A 16738-nucleotide genomic window follows, 5' to 3' on the forward strand; every position below is an offset into this window, starting at 1 on the left:
AATTATAAATGAAATTATGAAAAATCATATTTATTTTTTGAATGAGCTTGTGTTAAAAAAAAATGTCCCAACTGAGTTAAAATTATGCAAAAATGACCAGAAATGGATTAAAAATTGTCCAAAATAACTGAAACTGATCCAACTGATCCATGACCAAAAAATTGTTCAAATGACTTGAAATGTGTCCAAAATGATTCAGAGTAATTCAAAATGAGTTAAGAATGATTCAAAAATTATTGTAAATTATTGAAAAATTCTCCAAAATGATTCAAATTTTAATTCTAAGATTTATGTTCTTTGTAGTTTTTTTGGAAATACAAACAAATCTCAAATTATCTGATAATATTCAGATCTGCAGCATGTCACCTTAAATTTATTTTTGTTGAATAAAAAGTAAATCTCCTTTAGCGTTAAAAGAAGTTATTATTTTATTTACCTGCTCCACACGCTGTTTTCTCCTGCAGAGTTTCATGTAAACATCGGGGAAACGGATCCTTTAAAGCGGCTGTTCTCAGCTGCAGAGAAAATAACTGCAGAAACAGACGTTTTAACATCTCCTCAGCTGGTTGAAAGTTTATTATAGAATATATATATTATAAAAAAATCACCTTGAAGTAGTTTGGTTTTGTGGTGCTGAGAGGAAATGGGTCGTACTCCTTCAGATCGTAGGTTTCCAGAAACACAAAACCCTGAAATCAGAGAGAAAAGTTAGAATAGAAATGAATCTTCAGGATGATTTCCTGACCTTCACCTCACCTTGGCGTTGCAGTGCTGCAGGTAGTTCCTGAATGACCTCCGTCGGCCCACAGCTGGACAGATGTTGCTCCACCTTCCTCTGCAGAGGAAACCAGACTCGCTCCGTCCAGCTCTTGTGCAGCAGCTCCTTCCTCCGGAGCTCCGTCACGTCTCGGAGCTCCAGGAAACTCTGCAGCTCCTCGGAGAGAAAAATGTGGAAAATATGACAAAAAATATGGGAATATGACAAAATCTGACTGGAAATTTATAGACATTGGAAATACAGAAAACAGAAGCAAAAAAAAAACGAAATGTTTTGTCAGATTCTATTGAAAACAACAGGATTGTATATTTTACCTTCATAAACCTGTTTTATCTGTTCAGTAACAGCTGGATTATTTCTCACAGTTAAAAATGACACAAGATTGTTTAAAAACTGTCCAAAATGACTCAAAATGATTCAAAATGACTTTAAAATGTCTAAAATGAGTCAAAATGATTCAAAAATTATCATAAAATATAGAAAATTGGTCCAAAATGACAAAAAAAATGTCCAAAATGATTTAAAAACAATCCAAAATGAGTTTATAGTGATTAAAGGTTTATCTAACATGGATTAAAAATAGTCCAAAATGTCATAAAAACTGTCCAAAATGATTCAGGATGATGAAAAAATATAGAACGTTTGCCTGGTCACTCAAATTAAATATTAGTTTAAAAAAATTTCCAAAGTCACTCAAAACAAAAAAAAAATGTCCAGAATGACTTAAATAAGTCATTGATTGTCTAAAATAACTGAACAATTGTCCAAAAACACTCTAAATGATTGAATTACTCAAAACTGTCAAAAATTATTTGTAATATGTAAAGAATAAATGAAATAATAAATAAAAACCGTTTTTTTTTTCAATGAGTAAAATCTGAAAATGTGGTAAAATCTGGCTGCTAATCCACACAAGTTGGAAAATACGGAAAACAGAAGCAGAGAAAAGTTTGGTGGATGATGGTAGATTTTACCTTGATCAAAGTGTTTTCTGTGTCGACTAACGGCTGAATTATTTCTGTCATCTGCTGGTTTTCAGACTCAATCTTCACCTGAACAGTAGAAAGTAAAAATATTCATACAGCAAAGTAGAAATACTGCGTCTGAAGTGCAGACAGATTGAATTTCTACATGAGTCCAGGACTTGAATGTTGTTTTCCAGTAATAAATGTGGTTGTGTTTGGTTGCAGTACCTGCAGTCTCCTGAGGGAGGCGCTCGAGAGCTGCTCCTGTCTGGATGAAGCTGATCTCATGTTTCTGATGTTTCTGGTCATCTGAGAGAGAATCTTCCTGCAGTCTGAGGCGACTGTAACGTCCTGAAACTGAAGTTAGAAAAACTGACTTAATGTTGATTTAGAGGACAGGAAGTGATCGTTCAGCAGCTGGAAACGTTCCTCCAGCTGTTTTCATCTGGAAATAAACAATGTGTTCATGTTTCTAATGGCTGTGGGTTTAACTGAATCTGTTACAGTCTGCAGGAATAAAATTCTCTTTGGAGAATTCTGGAGTCGAACTGAACAATAATTTAACAAAATCGTCCAAAACGATTCAGAAAATCCTCTAAATGGACTCGAAAATGTTTAAAAATGAGTCAAAAGTGATCCAGAATTACTCAAATATTATTGAAAAATAGTTAAAAATCATTTAAGACGACTCAAAAATTCTCCTAAATGAATTAAAAAATAGTCCAAATTTCTCAAACTTTCCCAAAATGACTCAGAAATTGTCAAAAATGACTCAAAATGATCCAAAATGAGTTTAAATGGTCCAAAACATATATTTTTTAAAATAAATCACACGTTAATTAGTTAGAAAACGAGTTACTAATTACCCAAAATTACTCAGAAATTGTAAAAAAAAAAAATATCCAGAATGACTCAGACATTATCAAAAATGAGATAAAAATCATCCAAGACAACTCAAAGATGAGTTCAAAAACAAGTTTCAAGCAGTTTTGGACCATTTTTGAGTTATTTTGGACAATTTCTGAGTCATTTGAGCCTGACTTTAAGTCATTTAAGTAGTTTTGTACATTTTAAAATCATTTTCAAAAGGTTTTTAACAAAATTTATAAACTATTTTGAACAAGTTTCCATTCATTCTAGTTAATTTCAAGTCATTCTGTAAAATGTTGGAAGTCGTTTTGGATTTTATGGATCATTTTGAACAAGTTTTAATTAGTTCTGACATTTGAAGGTCATCCTGGATAACTCGGAGTCATTTTTGACACGTTTGAACAACTTCTAATTAATTTTGGATGGTCTCATTTCATTTTTGGATGATTTAAACTCATTTTTCGACACTTTTTAACTAATTTTGGAGAATTTTTCAGTCATTTTGAGCATATTTTAAGTAATTTTAGGCAGTTTTAACTCATTTTGAACCATTTTTGAGTCACTGTGCCCAATTTTAAGTCAGCTTCTGACTCATCTTGGACGAAATTTAAACTCGTTCCTTTAATGAACTAGTTAATGAAAACTCTGATTCCACTCTTCTGTCCTTCACTGATGAATCTTCTCTACCTGTGACCTGAGCAGGCTGACAGGTAACGGTGTGTGGACCATGATCACACCTCTGGAGCTGTTCTTCTTCATGTCCATCATCCCGACGTCTCCTGGAAAAATACAAACATCACTTTATTAGTACACACAGGAGAGGACGTGGAAAAGACAGAGTATAAATATATGTGATCATGTGCAACTCTTCAATCTGGAGGGAAGAAAAATGGATAAATAAAGTTTGTGGTGAAACATTTCATCATAGACGTATATTTTGGATGATATGTCAAAATTTATTTCAAAAAGTTTAAAACTCTTTACAATGCCTTAAAATAGGTCAAAATTTTGTTAAAACTGTGTAAAATGTGACTCTAAATTGTCCAGAAATAAGGTAAAAACTATCGAGAATGTCTTAGAAATGGTCCAAAATCACTTCAACTGTGTCCAAAATAATTCAGAATTTGCTCCAAACTATCTAATTAGTTAAAAATGGTTCCAGAATGACACAAAATTATCCAGCAGGACTCCAAATTGTCCAAAAATGTGTAAAAAACAACAACAACAACTAAAAAACAATCGAAAATGGCTTAAAATGACTTCAAGACTGTCCACAGTATGACTGGAAATTGTTAGAAGTTGAAATTTACAGAAAATTCTGAGTAAAAACTGTCCAAAATCACTTAATAATGGTCCACAATAACTTTAAAAATGTCCACAGTGACTTAAAATGATCCAATATGAGTCTAAATTGATAAAACTGTTTAAATTTACAAAAAATAGGACTTAAAACTCTCCAAGCTCATTTAAAAATGGTCCAAAACTGTCATTAATGACTTTAAAACTGTCTACAATGACTTACAATGATCCAATATGACTCAAATGGTTAAAATTTGTTAAAACGGTTCAAAATGACTGAAGATTATGACTGAAAACTGTCCAAAATCACCTAATAATGGTCCACAATAACTTTAAAACTGTCCATAGGGACTTAAAATGATCCAATATGAATCTAAATTGTTCCAAACAGTTAAAAATGATGCAAAATGACAAGAATCTATTAAAAAATGTCCAAATGAAGACAGATAAAATGATGATTTCAACACGATGTTGTTCAGAGAAAATGTTCCAGATATTTATTCTCCTGTAGATCAACCAATGGAGACAGAACATATTAAATATTAACACCCAGAATATAGGGGTTTGATTTTTTTAAACTCCTGAACTTCCTCCAGTTTGGGTTCAGTTCCGCTCCGTTTCCATGGTAACCAGGTCTGTTGTTTCTCACCTGAGCTGAAGTTCGTTCAGAAAAACTGTAGAATTAAATGAATAAATCATAAATAAAGTTTCAGGTTTAGAGTTTCTTCTCCTGCAGCGGATTCAGTTTTTATTGACCTGCAGAAGATCGGAGCTCCTCCAGGTGTCCTTCCTCCTCCTTCCTCCTCCTCCTTCCTCCTCCTTCCTCCTCCTCCTTCCTCCTCCTTCCTCCTCCTTCCTCCTCCTCCCTCCTCCCTCCTCCTCCCTCCTCCCTCCTCCCTCCGTCTGGACTCTATGGACCAGCCCAACTTCAGTGTTGTTGTACGCTGCGAAAAACAGGCCGACGTTAAAACAATAGTTCAGCTAATTAGTTCCGTGTAGACCAGGGATGGGCAGCTGGCGGCCCGCAGCATCATTTGGTGAGACCCGCGAATTAATTTCTAATTAATATCAAATTTCTAATTGTTGTCTTGCCTGCTTTTGAAGCAGCAGACTGTCTCGACCACAGGTGTAATTTTGCCTCCAGCCGCTAGAGGCGCCAGAGGCCTTCAGCTCAGCCAGTAGCTGCTCTCGTCGTCATCGAACACCGGAAGCAGCTAATCTTCCAGCAGCAAAGTGCCAGAACGGAAAGTTGACCAAGAAAAGCGCGTCTTTCAGGCAAGATGGGAAACCGATTAGCTCTTCACAGAATTCAGAGGCAAGCCGATGTGTTTAGTGTGTCTTGAAACAAAATTAGCCATGAAAGATTTTAATTCAAGTCGCCACTACGACACACCTGTCATCAGTTCTAGCCGCTAGTTAACCACACAGCTGCTGAGAGGATAAAGTCTGCCAGGCTTCTTTTTGTTTCTGTATGTTTCTGTTGTCATGGGCAAAGTGCATCAGAGAGATGTATTATTTTACTGTCAGTGAGTTGCAGTGTGTTTCCTGTTTCTAGAGGCAATGAGACAGAGGTTATGTTATTTCACTGAAACTACGTACATGCATTTTCACATAATTTTGGACTATTGCAGTATAAATACAATAATAATTAGAAGAATTTGAATTGTGATTTTCTCAACTTCTCATTTAAAGATATCAGTAGTTGTTTATAACATTTGTATATATAGACAAATTAAATATAATATGCCTAAATATAAAATATAAAACTTTTAGAACCTTGCTGTCTTGTGAGGAGGGATTTCATCATGGAGAATGCTACCTGAGTCCTGTTGCTCAGGGAGTTTTTACTTTCCATGGCCAGTATGTTTGGGAGCAGCTTTTCAACTATGAAGCACATTAAATCAAAAGAGACAAACAGGCTCAAACTCTGTTCCAGCTCATGCAAATTGGAAGCACAAAAATAGACAGTGACATCCAGAATGTTGTGCAGCAGCAGGTGAGACCACAGGTGTCTCTTTAGGACACATGTTGCAGATCCAGGTGGAGGTGAGGGAGGCTCTTTTCAGGACCATACATGAAACGTGAAGTGGAATAGGAGGGCTGTGTATAAATAGTTCAAAATAAGTCATTACAAACATAAATGTTAGTTGTTGCACTTTGCTGTTAATTGTTATTCCACTTTTTTCATATAATATAAATACGTTTTTTTTACAGAAGCATTACAAGGGTTCATTTGAATGTTCAAAATTGTAAAACAAGTACAATAGACACTGTTAATTGCCACAATATATGTTTGACTTTGTTTTTTCATAAATTTAAAAGTATATTTATATGAAGCAGAGTAGGTCACGCCCCACTATTTGAGAAACACTGCTTTAAGATGGATGTTTGAGGACCTTGGAGGTGGAATACTTCCTGAAACCAACCTTTTAGGTCAACATTCAAAGATTTAAGGTGGAATATTCCTTTAAACCAACCTAAATTTCATGTTTTGGTCATTATCAAGTGAGAAACCTCAATCCAGACTCCTCATAATGACGTTTAAGATTTATGCTGCTGTTATTTGTTTAGTCCAGACTAAATGACAGAAATCCACAACTGTAATTTTATTTCAGGACTCTGTTATTAAATGTCAAAACAATCCATGTGACTCTAAAAACTCAACAGCTTTACAAACTCTAAGATTAAACTCTCCACAAGGATCCAAAATAAGTTGGACTTCTACATGAGAGCTTTAATTATTCTTCATCTACTTCCTGAAAAGTTTGGTCAATAAAAAAGACAAAAACTAATATTTTCAGCTGAACTAACGACAGACTTTGTGATTTTTCTGCTCACATGTTGTGTTGTTGTAAACTTTCTCTTTCAAATAAATATCCTCCTAACCCCCTGGAAACCAGCATTTGTCCTGTTTTTGTGTTGCTCCTCGGTGACCCTAGACAGCTGGGTCCTAATGTTTTTGGAGCAACACACCATACTATGATGTTTTTACAATGATGGTTCTACTATGGAACCAGTTTGACATGTTCAGGCGTTCTTTGTGTGAAAACTCGGAGATTTCAGGTATCAGAAGGTGGTTTTCAACTTTCTTTGTTAACTTTCTGCTTCAACTTTAAACTAAATTTCCTTCACTAAGCCAGCCCTCTGGACTTCCAGGAAGCTGTGTTCCTATTGGCTGTCCAGGTGGCTGCTTGGTGTTATCAGGAACACCTGAGCAGCTCAGTGTCTTCCTGCTTTGTTTAGCTGCAGACAAACATTTCCTCTGTTTCTCTTCACCAGTGAACTGGGTTTGGTTCCATTACTTTAGTTTGTTCTTTAGACGTTGGCTTGCAGCTTCCAGCAGTAAAATCATCTTTAATGTGTTTCTTGGTGTGTTTTAGGGCTTTGTACTGGATAGTTGTCTTGGTAAATGTGGTTCTTTAGCCACAGTTAGCACATGGTGCTAATGTGTGCAGTGATTAGTGGATTTGATGCAGCTGAGTTGTGTCTTTATCTTGGCTGTAGTGAGTCTTTAGAGGTTTTTGGTCAGACACATTCTGTATTCTTGTTTGAGAATCAGTGTTGGTTGTCCAGAAGGTAAGAGTTCCTGTCCTGATTCTCTGTTCTCAGAGGTTCTGAGGTTGTGCTAGTTTGGTTTTTGTACGGTTTCATTTGGACGACTATCTTGAGGCCCCTCCATGTGGTTTAGTGAGGTTTTCTGGAACAGTTCTACAAAGCAACCTGCAGCAGAAGAGACTTTGAGAGTTTTTAGGAAGTTCTGGAGACCAGACTTTAGAGCAGCAGAAACATTTGTCAGCAGTTTGAGCAGGAGAAGATGAGCTTCAGAGTAGAAATGAGACAGAAACCTTCTTGATCCGTGTGGTGAGGTCCTGTACCAAGAGTTTGAGCAGGTTGTGAAGAGTCTGTAGTTCTTTGGTCTGAAAGCACAAGAAGAGTCGACTCATTAAAGGAGAAAACGGGAGATATTGTTGCTTCTTCTATCGCTCTGCAGTTTCCAGTTTCCTTAGACTGAATATCAAGTTTACATTTTAAATGATTTCCCATGTGAGCCCAAGAAGACTTCAATAAACTCCCTCCATCCCCTGGACACATATTAAAAAATATGTTTTTGAGTTGTAATCCCAGTTTTAGCATAGTTTTTTCTCTTTGCTTGTTTAGTTTTGTCATCTGTGTAAAAGGTGCTAAACAAATAAAGTTGAATTGATAAACTGAATAATTGACTAACTCATGATTGTGACAACAGAAGTATTTTCATTGTGATTTAAGGGTTTGTTTCATTTTTAAGGTTGGGGTTAAAATCTTGACAGAAAAAAGATTGAAGAAATAAACTACATTTAAAAAGCAATTTAATCAAAGGAAAAAAACATTTAATACAATAAAACTTTTAAAAAGAAAATTAAACATTGAATGCAATTACCTTATAATAATCAGACAAAATAATTAGATAATTAAACAGAAGATACAAAACATGTAATTATGAAATTAAACAATTTTTTAAACAAAAATATGAAACATTAAAAATGAAATATTTTAGATAATTAAACATTTAAAAAATACAATTAAACAAGAAGATTAAACATTTAAAAAATTCAAAACATTTAATTAGATTATTAAACCTTTAAAAAGACAAAACATTTAAATAAAAAATAAATGTTTAATTAGAAAATTAAATCTTAAAGACAATAAAACTTTAAATAGGAATTAAACAGAAAATACAATGAAGCATTTAAAAAGAAAATTAAACATTAAAAGGTGGTAAAACATTTAAATAGAAAAACCTTAAAGATTTGATCGAAAAATTAAACATTGGGAAAGAAAAGGAAATTTTTCAAACAAGCTGATAAAACATTTGAAAAACAATTAAACATTAAAAAGACAAAACATTTGGAAATCAGACATGAGAAAAGAATAAAAGGTGAGAAAAGAGCAAAACTAAACATTTAAGAAGAATCAAACTAAAGACAAAACATTTCAAAAGACACCAGTTAAACTTTAGAAGATCAAATTAAACAGAAGAAACAATAAAACATTGAAAAAGAGCAAAAACAGATAAAGGTATTAAAGTGTTTTCTAGTCTGAAATGAAAATATCAAGTTGTTTCTTCAAACTTTTCCTCTTTCTATGTTCTTGGTTTGATTGTGGACAGATTTACTAAGAACTCATTTCAGAAAACTGCTTTCCAGATAAAGTCTACTAGTAGTTGAAGGCATTTATCAAACTAATGTTACCTTCTGATCTCCACAAACTCTACTGTTCAGTGAAGAGAATCAAAGTTTGTTGAGGATTTCTAAAAAACCCACAGGTGAAGGTCTGAGAAGAACTCAGATGGATGGTCTAAATGTGAAATCAAGACTCATGGTCACAAGTTTTAAGGCTTCTGTTAACCAGAAAGTTCAAACTAACAGAGAAGTACTGAGAAACTTTTAAAACTTCAGTCCTCAGACTGTCTAAAGGTTAAAACTAACAGAGAACTACTCAGGAACTGAGAAGATATCAGTCCTCAGACTGTCTGAAGGTTCAAACTAACAGAGAACTACTCAGGAACTTAGAAGATATCAGTCCTCAGACTGTCTGAAGGTTCAAACTAACAGAGATCTACTGTGGGACTTAGAAAATTTCAGCCCTCAGACTGTGTGAAAGCTCAGGTCCTGAGGACTCGGGAGGTGTGGAGGCTTTGGAAAGTCTTGGAACTGAGGGTTCAACCCTCCAGCACAAAGGCTGAAGTCCAACCTCCTGAGAAAAACGGTCGAGTCGAGACTCGAGTTAAAAAAAAACTCGAAAACGACAAAAAATAGATGATAAATGCGCAAAAAAAAGAAGAATTAGTATCTGAGCGAATAGCTCAGGGGAATAAGAAGAAGACTACCAAGTGGAAGGTCGCAGGTTCAAGACCCGCCACTGGCAGTTTTGTTTCTTTGTCTTTGTCAGAATTTAGAGAAAATTTAAGAAGTGTCTGGTCTTGAACCAGCGACCTGCAGCTCCATAGGCAAATCCTTAACTCACTGAGCTACAGATCAGATAAAAAGAAATAAATTCGTCGTCCCTTTGACATCGTAGTTACTGAAGTCACCACATGGGTGGAGCCAAGGCGGAGTCTGGGTGGAGTCAGGGCGGAGAGTAGGCGGGGAGGTGGGTGGCGGCCTCCCCCCTCTACTCCCCCACCTCCCCCCACCACCCACCACACCTTCCCCCGCCCCACGAGTTCTTCGAGTCTCCACGAGTTCTTCGAGTCTCGACAGGTTTTCCCCAGTTTCTTGAGTTTCCACCAGGTCCGAGGCAGAACAAGTTGTCATGAAGAGGTGTTGAAGTCGACCAGGATGGACTGACTTTTTACAGCGACTAGAAGGAAGACCACTAGAAGAGCAGGTCTTTAACCACCATCCATAAAATCCATGGAGTCGCTCCAGAGAAATGAAGGGACGTCAACTTTTATCAACCTCCATCCACATGTTCAACTTCATAGCTTTACTTAGACATTTTTAGCACCACAAACCTTTAGTATCACACTTTATTATCTTTTATTAGGACTTTAATGGAATCCACCAGCAGATTTAGTTTTTGTTGACAAACTTTATTCTTGTCATCGTGGGACTGCAGTATTTAAAACTTTTCCTTCTATTTGACCTCATGTTTATTAGTTTTAGTGGAGAAACTTATTTTAATTGTCCATTAGTCTCTTAAAAACCAAATAATAAATTGGATTAGTCAAGAGGTTTAAATTTCTTACTTTGTCATATTTTAAATATGACAAAAAAATATAAAAATAAAGCGTCTTGAGACAATTTAACCTGTAACTGGTGTTATATAAATAAAACTGAATTCAAATTCTATGTATCTTGTAAAGTTGGAGTAATTCAGTCATATATGTTGGAAAACACATTTTCTTTGTCCATTAATCTGTTGATTGTTTTCTCCACTAATTCATTTCTTGTTTTGGTTTATAAAATGTCAAACCCAAATATATTCAGTTTACTGTCATAAAAACCAAAATGATTTACATTCATGATGCAGGAATCAGGCAGTTTTTCACTTTTTATCTTAGTTTAGTCAGAAAGATAGTTGATAAGGTGTGAATTGTTGCAGCTTGTAAGCAGTAAAAGGTTTTAATCTTTGGGGCCGAGTGTCAGAAAACATTTAGAAACCAACATCAACAAAACACTCAACAAAGATTTGAACATCATTAAAGGGAAATCCAACTTTTGCATGACAATGTCTAATTAAAGGACATTTATTTCCAACGTAAATGTGTGATATTCATCCTCTGGAGCTTTCTCTTCACATCGTCTTCCACCTGGACTGGTTTGGTCGGGAGCATGTGCAACAAACATTTGAAAAACTGCACTTTAACATCAATGAATGACACTGAAGTTTAATCTTTACATAAATGAGACTGAGTCTGGATGTGCTGCTCTGTCATTAACTCTTAAGTTTAGGGAAAGTTCAAACAAAAGAGGACAGTTCAGATCAGACTTGAGAATGAGCTTATTTTGAACAAACATCTCAGACTTTCTGAGCTTCAGCACCTCTAGCAAGATATTTTAACAACAAGCAACTCAAGAGATCCACAAGTTGGAGAGAGTTAGCTTTAGCTGAGCCAAAGAACATGTGGGACGCTAACCTAGCAAACATTTCAGACTTTTCTCTGTGAATTCTGAGAAATAATTTACTATTTAATGACAGAGCTACACATCTTAACTCAGTCTCATTAAAACAGACTCTAATTCAGTGTCATCCATCCATATTAAAGTGCAGTTACCCAAAATGTTTGTTGCATGAGCTCCAACAAAACCTGTCCAGGTAGAAGGCCACTTTGACAAACAGGAAGTGGAAGATTCCAAGCAGATTTATAGAAGGGGGAACCAGACTGTACTAAGTGTGGTCCAGTATAGAGGGGTGTTTTGTGGGTTTTTAAGGCTGATAATGATTATTAGTGAGACATTTGGAGTAGATATTCATTTGCAGTAAATGAAAGTGTTTAAAATCTTCGAGTTAAACTTAGAAGAAAACAAACTCTAACAGAAAACTTTGTTGATACATTTTTGATTTGTTTACAGATGTCAAGTTAAAGAAGTTTTATTCATGACGTATAACCAATCAAAAATGACAGAAAATTATCCAATTTGATGTGTAATTGTCCAAAAATGACATAAAATTTTTTGAAAAGGCCTTAAAAATGGTCCAGAATGACAGAAAATGACTTGAAATTATCCAAAATTGAGTTATAGATAATCAAAAAAAGCTTCAAAAATGGTCCAAAATGACAGAAAATTACCCAATATGACTTGAAACTGTCCAAAAATGAAATAAAAATAATCAAAAAAGCTTTTAAAAAATTATTTTTTTTGTGCATTTAATTATTTTCCTGATGGATTTTCACTTGTTTGTATTTAATTATTTTTACATGGATTCTTCATAATAGTGTAAATTCTGTGACTCTTATTGATTAGTTGGACCAAATGACTCCAAAATGTTATCAGATATTATTGCTACACTGGACAAATAAGGAAAAACTCTTTTTTTCCCATTTTCTAGAAAACCAACATTTATTTAATATTATTTTAGGTCCAGATTTCCATTCAAATTTGGAACAAAAAATACAAAAAACAAAAATGATTTCATGAATTTTCAGGGAGACAGTCATTTAAAATGTGTTTACCTTTATTCCAGTAGAAAGCTTTGGATGTCCAGTGATCGGGGTTGAAGGAGGTCACATCAGAGGCCTCCTGAGGCTCCGAACCATCGGAGCTGCAGCTTTAATGCTCTGTTGACTTTTCAGGCTCCGCTGCTGCAAACAGCTCGACACCTGCCGAGATGCTTAATGTTTGGGATTTATCCTGGTAAAGGCAGCTGCTCTGCTCTCTGCTGTCTTTCTGCTCGGTGCCACAGGGACAGGGAGGCTCATGGACTGGTGGACGTCTCTGGCAGCCAGCATCGCCCTGCTGTGGATCTTCTGCTTCATAGACGGTAAGGAGGAACAATAAACGGAGGTTTGGAGACATTTCAGGAGCAGCTCCTGCTTTAGAAACTCACAGTCTGAGGAGTAAATACTGTGTCTGGATCAGTCTAACATGCTGAAGTTTGTGTTTAGAGGCAATTTCTCTGAGAAAAGTCACATTTGGTGAAACGTTTCTGTCAGTTTGGCTGAAAAATCAAGATTTACGCACAATTTTAAAAGATAATTTAAAGGTTTTAGCCGGTAAAACAGCTCAAGAGAAAGTTCCAGTGACTTTATTTTAATAATATTTATGTTTTTTTATTGTGAGACATCATGATTAATGTGAAAGTGCGGTAGACAGAGCAGATTTTCAGCCTGGATCTGTTGGTGATTTGGTGCGTAAAGTTGCGCTTTGCGTGCGCCCGCATGGCCGGAGAGCAGCAGACTTTAATCCAGACTCTGTTTGTAATGGTTGCTGACATTAGCCACAGAGTTAAATTAGCCTTCAGCTGACCGCGTTACCCTCTTATCTCCAGGCAACGCCGTGCTCGAGCTGCGGCTGCTCTTCCACGCGCTCACCAAAGCTGCTTGTCACCTGTACCTGGCGCTGCTCCCGCTCCGCCGCGCCGCTGCGCACTTCGCCGACTGCTGCCGCTACCTGGTGACCCATGCCCAGCAGGCCCCCCCCCAGCACGGCTACGTCCACCAGGGCCCGCCGCTGGCCAGGAAAGGCACGCTGCACCTCCTGGAGGGCATGTGCGTGGTGCTGGAGACGGTGCCCAACCTGATGGGCGCGGCCCTGAGCATGGGCGCCGCCTTCTGCCACATGCTGCAGGGCGGCTTCTACGTGCTGGCGGCCACGCTGCGCACCATCCAGGTGAACCTGTTCTCCCAGATGAACGGGGAGAAGGAGCGCTGGGACAAGGAGCGGCACCGAGCCAAGGAGGGCGAGAAGAAGATGAACTCCAAGGTCCTGGAATACATCTCGGTGTTCTGCCAGGACCCGGTCAGCGCGCTGCGCATCAAGGTGGACGTGCCGCCGGTCTACAGATAATCCCGGTCACCTGGCTCCTACAGGGCGCAGCGCAGGTGAGCACATACCTGTACAAAACAATCACATGTCAAATGATTCTGAACTGCATCACGTTACAGTAATCAGATTACTTCTAAGTGCAACAGTAGAGTATTTTCTCTGATGTCAAATTAAAAACCAACAGTTTAGATTCAATATATGAAAAATTCAGGCTCCAAAGTAGAAACTTGATGCAACAGAAGTCCTGACTGAGGTTCTAATCTTTGGGTTTTTTAATGTTCACCTTTATTTGAGGTAATAAACTCAATCAGTTCAAAAGTTCTGCTGCTGGAGGGTCGTGTTGCTCTAACTGTCTCTGGAAACCCCAAAGGTTTTCTCTTGGATTCAGGTCAGAACACAAACTGTCCAGGTTGTATTTGGAATATTTTGGGGGGGCAATTTGGATGAGTTAAGGGTTATTTTTTGACAATTTTTGACCATTTTGGACAAAGTTTGTGTAAATTTCAACAAAACGCTGGTCATTGGTCACAGTTGGGGTCATTTTGAACAAAATCCTGACTGAGGTTCTAATCTTTAGGATCTTCAATCCTTCATGTCCACCTTTATTTGAGGTAATAAACTCAATCAGTCCCAAAGTGCTGCTGCTGGAGGGTCATGTTGCTCTGTCTCTGGAAACCCCAAAGGTTTTCTCTTGGATTCAAGTCGTATTTGGACTTTTTTTTCTTGCTTATTTTTGACCAATATTGAGTCATTTTTTGAGATTTCCTAGTTTGCTATGGACTAGTTTTGGATAATTTTTTGACGAATTTCAAGTCAATTTGAAGAAATTTTAACTAATTTTTAACTAATTTTGAATTCTGAGTGACTTATGACAGCTGAGAAGTCATTTTAATGCATTTTGAGGAATGTCGGATGAGTTTTTAGTCATTTTCTACAAACATTCAGTCATTTCTTGGTTTGTTATGGACAGCTTGGAAGACACTTTGGTCAAATTTGGTCCTTTCTGCCAAGTTTGAGTTATTTTGGGCAATTTTAACTCATTTTGGACAAGATTTGAGGAGTTCTCAGACAGATGTTGAGTCAGGTGTAGAATCTCTTGTAGTTCTTCGAATGTTCTCCTGCTTGAATATTCCTCTTCTTCCAGCTTCTGCAGACTGGGACTCATCTGGTCAGACAGTATTCTGGTTTATCCTCAGACATTCATGCTGCATCTAGAAATGTCTTCAACACCGTTTACACTCATGCAGCTTCGTATCATCATACTTCCACCTCCGTGCTTCACTATCAGGACTATTCCTCCACTGTGGTAGTCCTGGTCAGGTTCTCACCAAACATCTGGACTCCATCTGAACTCATTTATCTTCATCTGACCAAAGAATGTTCTCCAACATCCATCAAGCTTCTTCTCATGTTCTTCAGCAAACTTTCATCTGGAAGTTTAGTTCTGGTCCTCTATCCATAGAGGTTGATGTTCTGAAGGTTCCTTCACACTGTCTGAGCTTCACACTAACTCTGGTTTCCATGGAGAACCCCTGAGCCAAGTCTGAAGCAGCTGCTGTCTGGAGAAAGTAGTTCACTGTCTGTGGAGTCATTTTAGGAGCTCTGATTAGTGGTACTATGACTCCTTCTAGACCTCCTGATTAGTGAAACTATGACTCCTTCTAGACCTCCTGATTAGTGGTACTATTACTCCTTCTAGACCTCCTGATTAGTGGTACTATGACTCCTTCTAGACCTCCTGATTAGTGGTACTATGACTCCTTCTAGACCTCCTGATTAGTGGTTCTATGACTCCTTCTAGACCTCCTGATGAGTGGAACTATGACTCCTTCTCTACCTCCTGATTAGTGGTACTATGACTCCTTCTAGACTTCCTGATTAGTAGTACTATGACTCCTTCTAGACTTCCTGATTAGTAGTACTATGACTCCTTCTAGACCTCCTGATTAGTGGTACTATGACTCCTTCTAGACCTCCTGATTAGTGGTACTATGACTCCTTCTAGACCTCCTGATTAGTGGAACTATGACTCCTTCTAGACCTCCTGATTAGTGGTACTATGACTCCTTCTAGACCTCCTGATTAGTGGAACTATGACTCCTTCTAGACCTCCTGATTAGTGGAACTATGACTCCTTCTAGACCTCCTGATTAGTGGAACTATGACTCCTTCTAGACCTCCTGATTACTGCTGACTCTGTGCTTCATTGGTTTTAGTTGATCTTCTTGGATCCTTTTCCATCTTTTCCATCATCTGTCGAGTCTCACAGTCAGATTTTGCACTTCCTCTGTTCAGTTCTTTTCCATGAGGAGCCATGATTGGGTTCTATGAAGTGTCTTGAAACAACTTGACCCATAAGACTGATTCTGAACAATTTTTGGTTCATTTTGGATTATTTTTAGTAACTTTGGAGAAATTTTAGTAATTTGGAACAAATTTTTAGTCCCTTCTGGTAAATTGTGGGTTGTTTTGGATCAATTTGGAGTCATTCCTGATATTTTAAGTAGTGTTCCACAATTTTAATCAATTTTAAGTGTTTTTGGACACATTTTCAGTCATTTTGAACATTCTAGTGTTCACTTTGTTCTTTTGCATACACTCTCAGTTGAATTATTGTCCATGTGGAGCCATGATGCAGACATAGATAGACCCAGTCCATAGGTCCACAACTGAGAACATTCTGCTGCTCATTTTAGAACCATGTTCATGCAGTTAGACTGACTGCAGATCTCAGGTGGACTTTTGTTGCATTGAATTTTTACTTTGGGGCCTGGATTTTCAATATAATCTTTCTAAAGTGTTTGTTTTTGATTGTGTATACGAGGAAAAACTCTGTTGTACTTACAAATGATGCAGTT

General features: G+C 37.1%; 1 protein-coding gene across 1 annotated transcript; it reads right to left on the reverse strand.

Annotated features, from left to right (window-relative positions):
• Positions 1–435: 435 nt before the first annotated feature.
• Positions 436–4723, reverse strand: fam228a (family with sequence similarity 228 member A). Its single transcript, XM_023288643.3, has 7 exons — positions 4669–4723; positions 3301–3392; positions 1972–2100; positions 1753–1830; positions 757–934; positions 609–689; positions 436–530 (listed from the first exon to the last, which is right to left on the reverse strand). The coding sequence occupies exons 2-7, from the start codon at positions 3379–3381 to the stop codon at positions 469–471; spliced, it is 609 nt and encodes a 202-aa protein (XP_023144411.1). The 5' UTR covers positions 3382–3392; positions 4669–4723; the 3' UTR covers positions 436–468.
• Positions 4724–16738: the final 12015 nt, after the last annotated feature.

This window comes from Amphiprion ocellaris, chromosome 12 (genome assembly GCF_022539595.1).
Source record: "Amphiprion ocellaris isolate individual 3 ecotype Okinawa chromosome 12, ASM2253959v1, whole genome shotgun sequence".
Taxonomy (NCBI): Eukaryota; Metazoa; Chordata; class Actinopteri; family Pomacentridae; genus Amphiprion; species Amphiprion ocellaris.

Coding starts and splice junctions, on each gene's coding strand:
- fam228a (XM_023288643.3), bottom strand. CDS start 3,381: ATGATGGACATGAAGAAGAACAGCTCCAGAGGTGTGATCATGGTCCAC. Junction 2,101..3,300: donor TCAGCCTGCTCAGGTCACAG/GTAGAGAAGATT, acceptor TTCTAACTTCAG/TTTCAGGACGTTACAGTCGC. Junction 1,831..1,971: donor CCTCCCTCAGGAGACTGCAG/GTACTGCAACCA, acceptor TCTACTGTTCAG/GTGAAGATTGAGTCTGAAAA.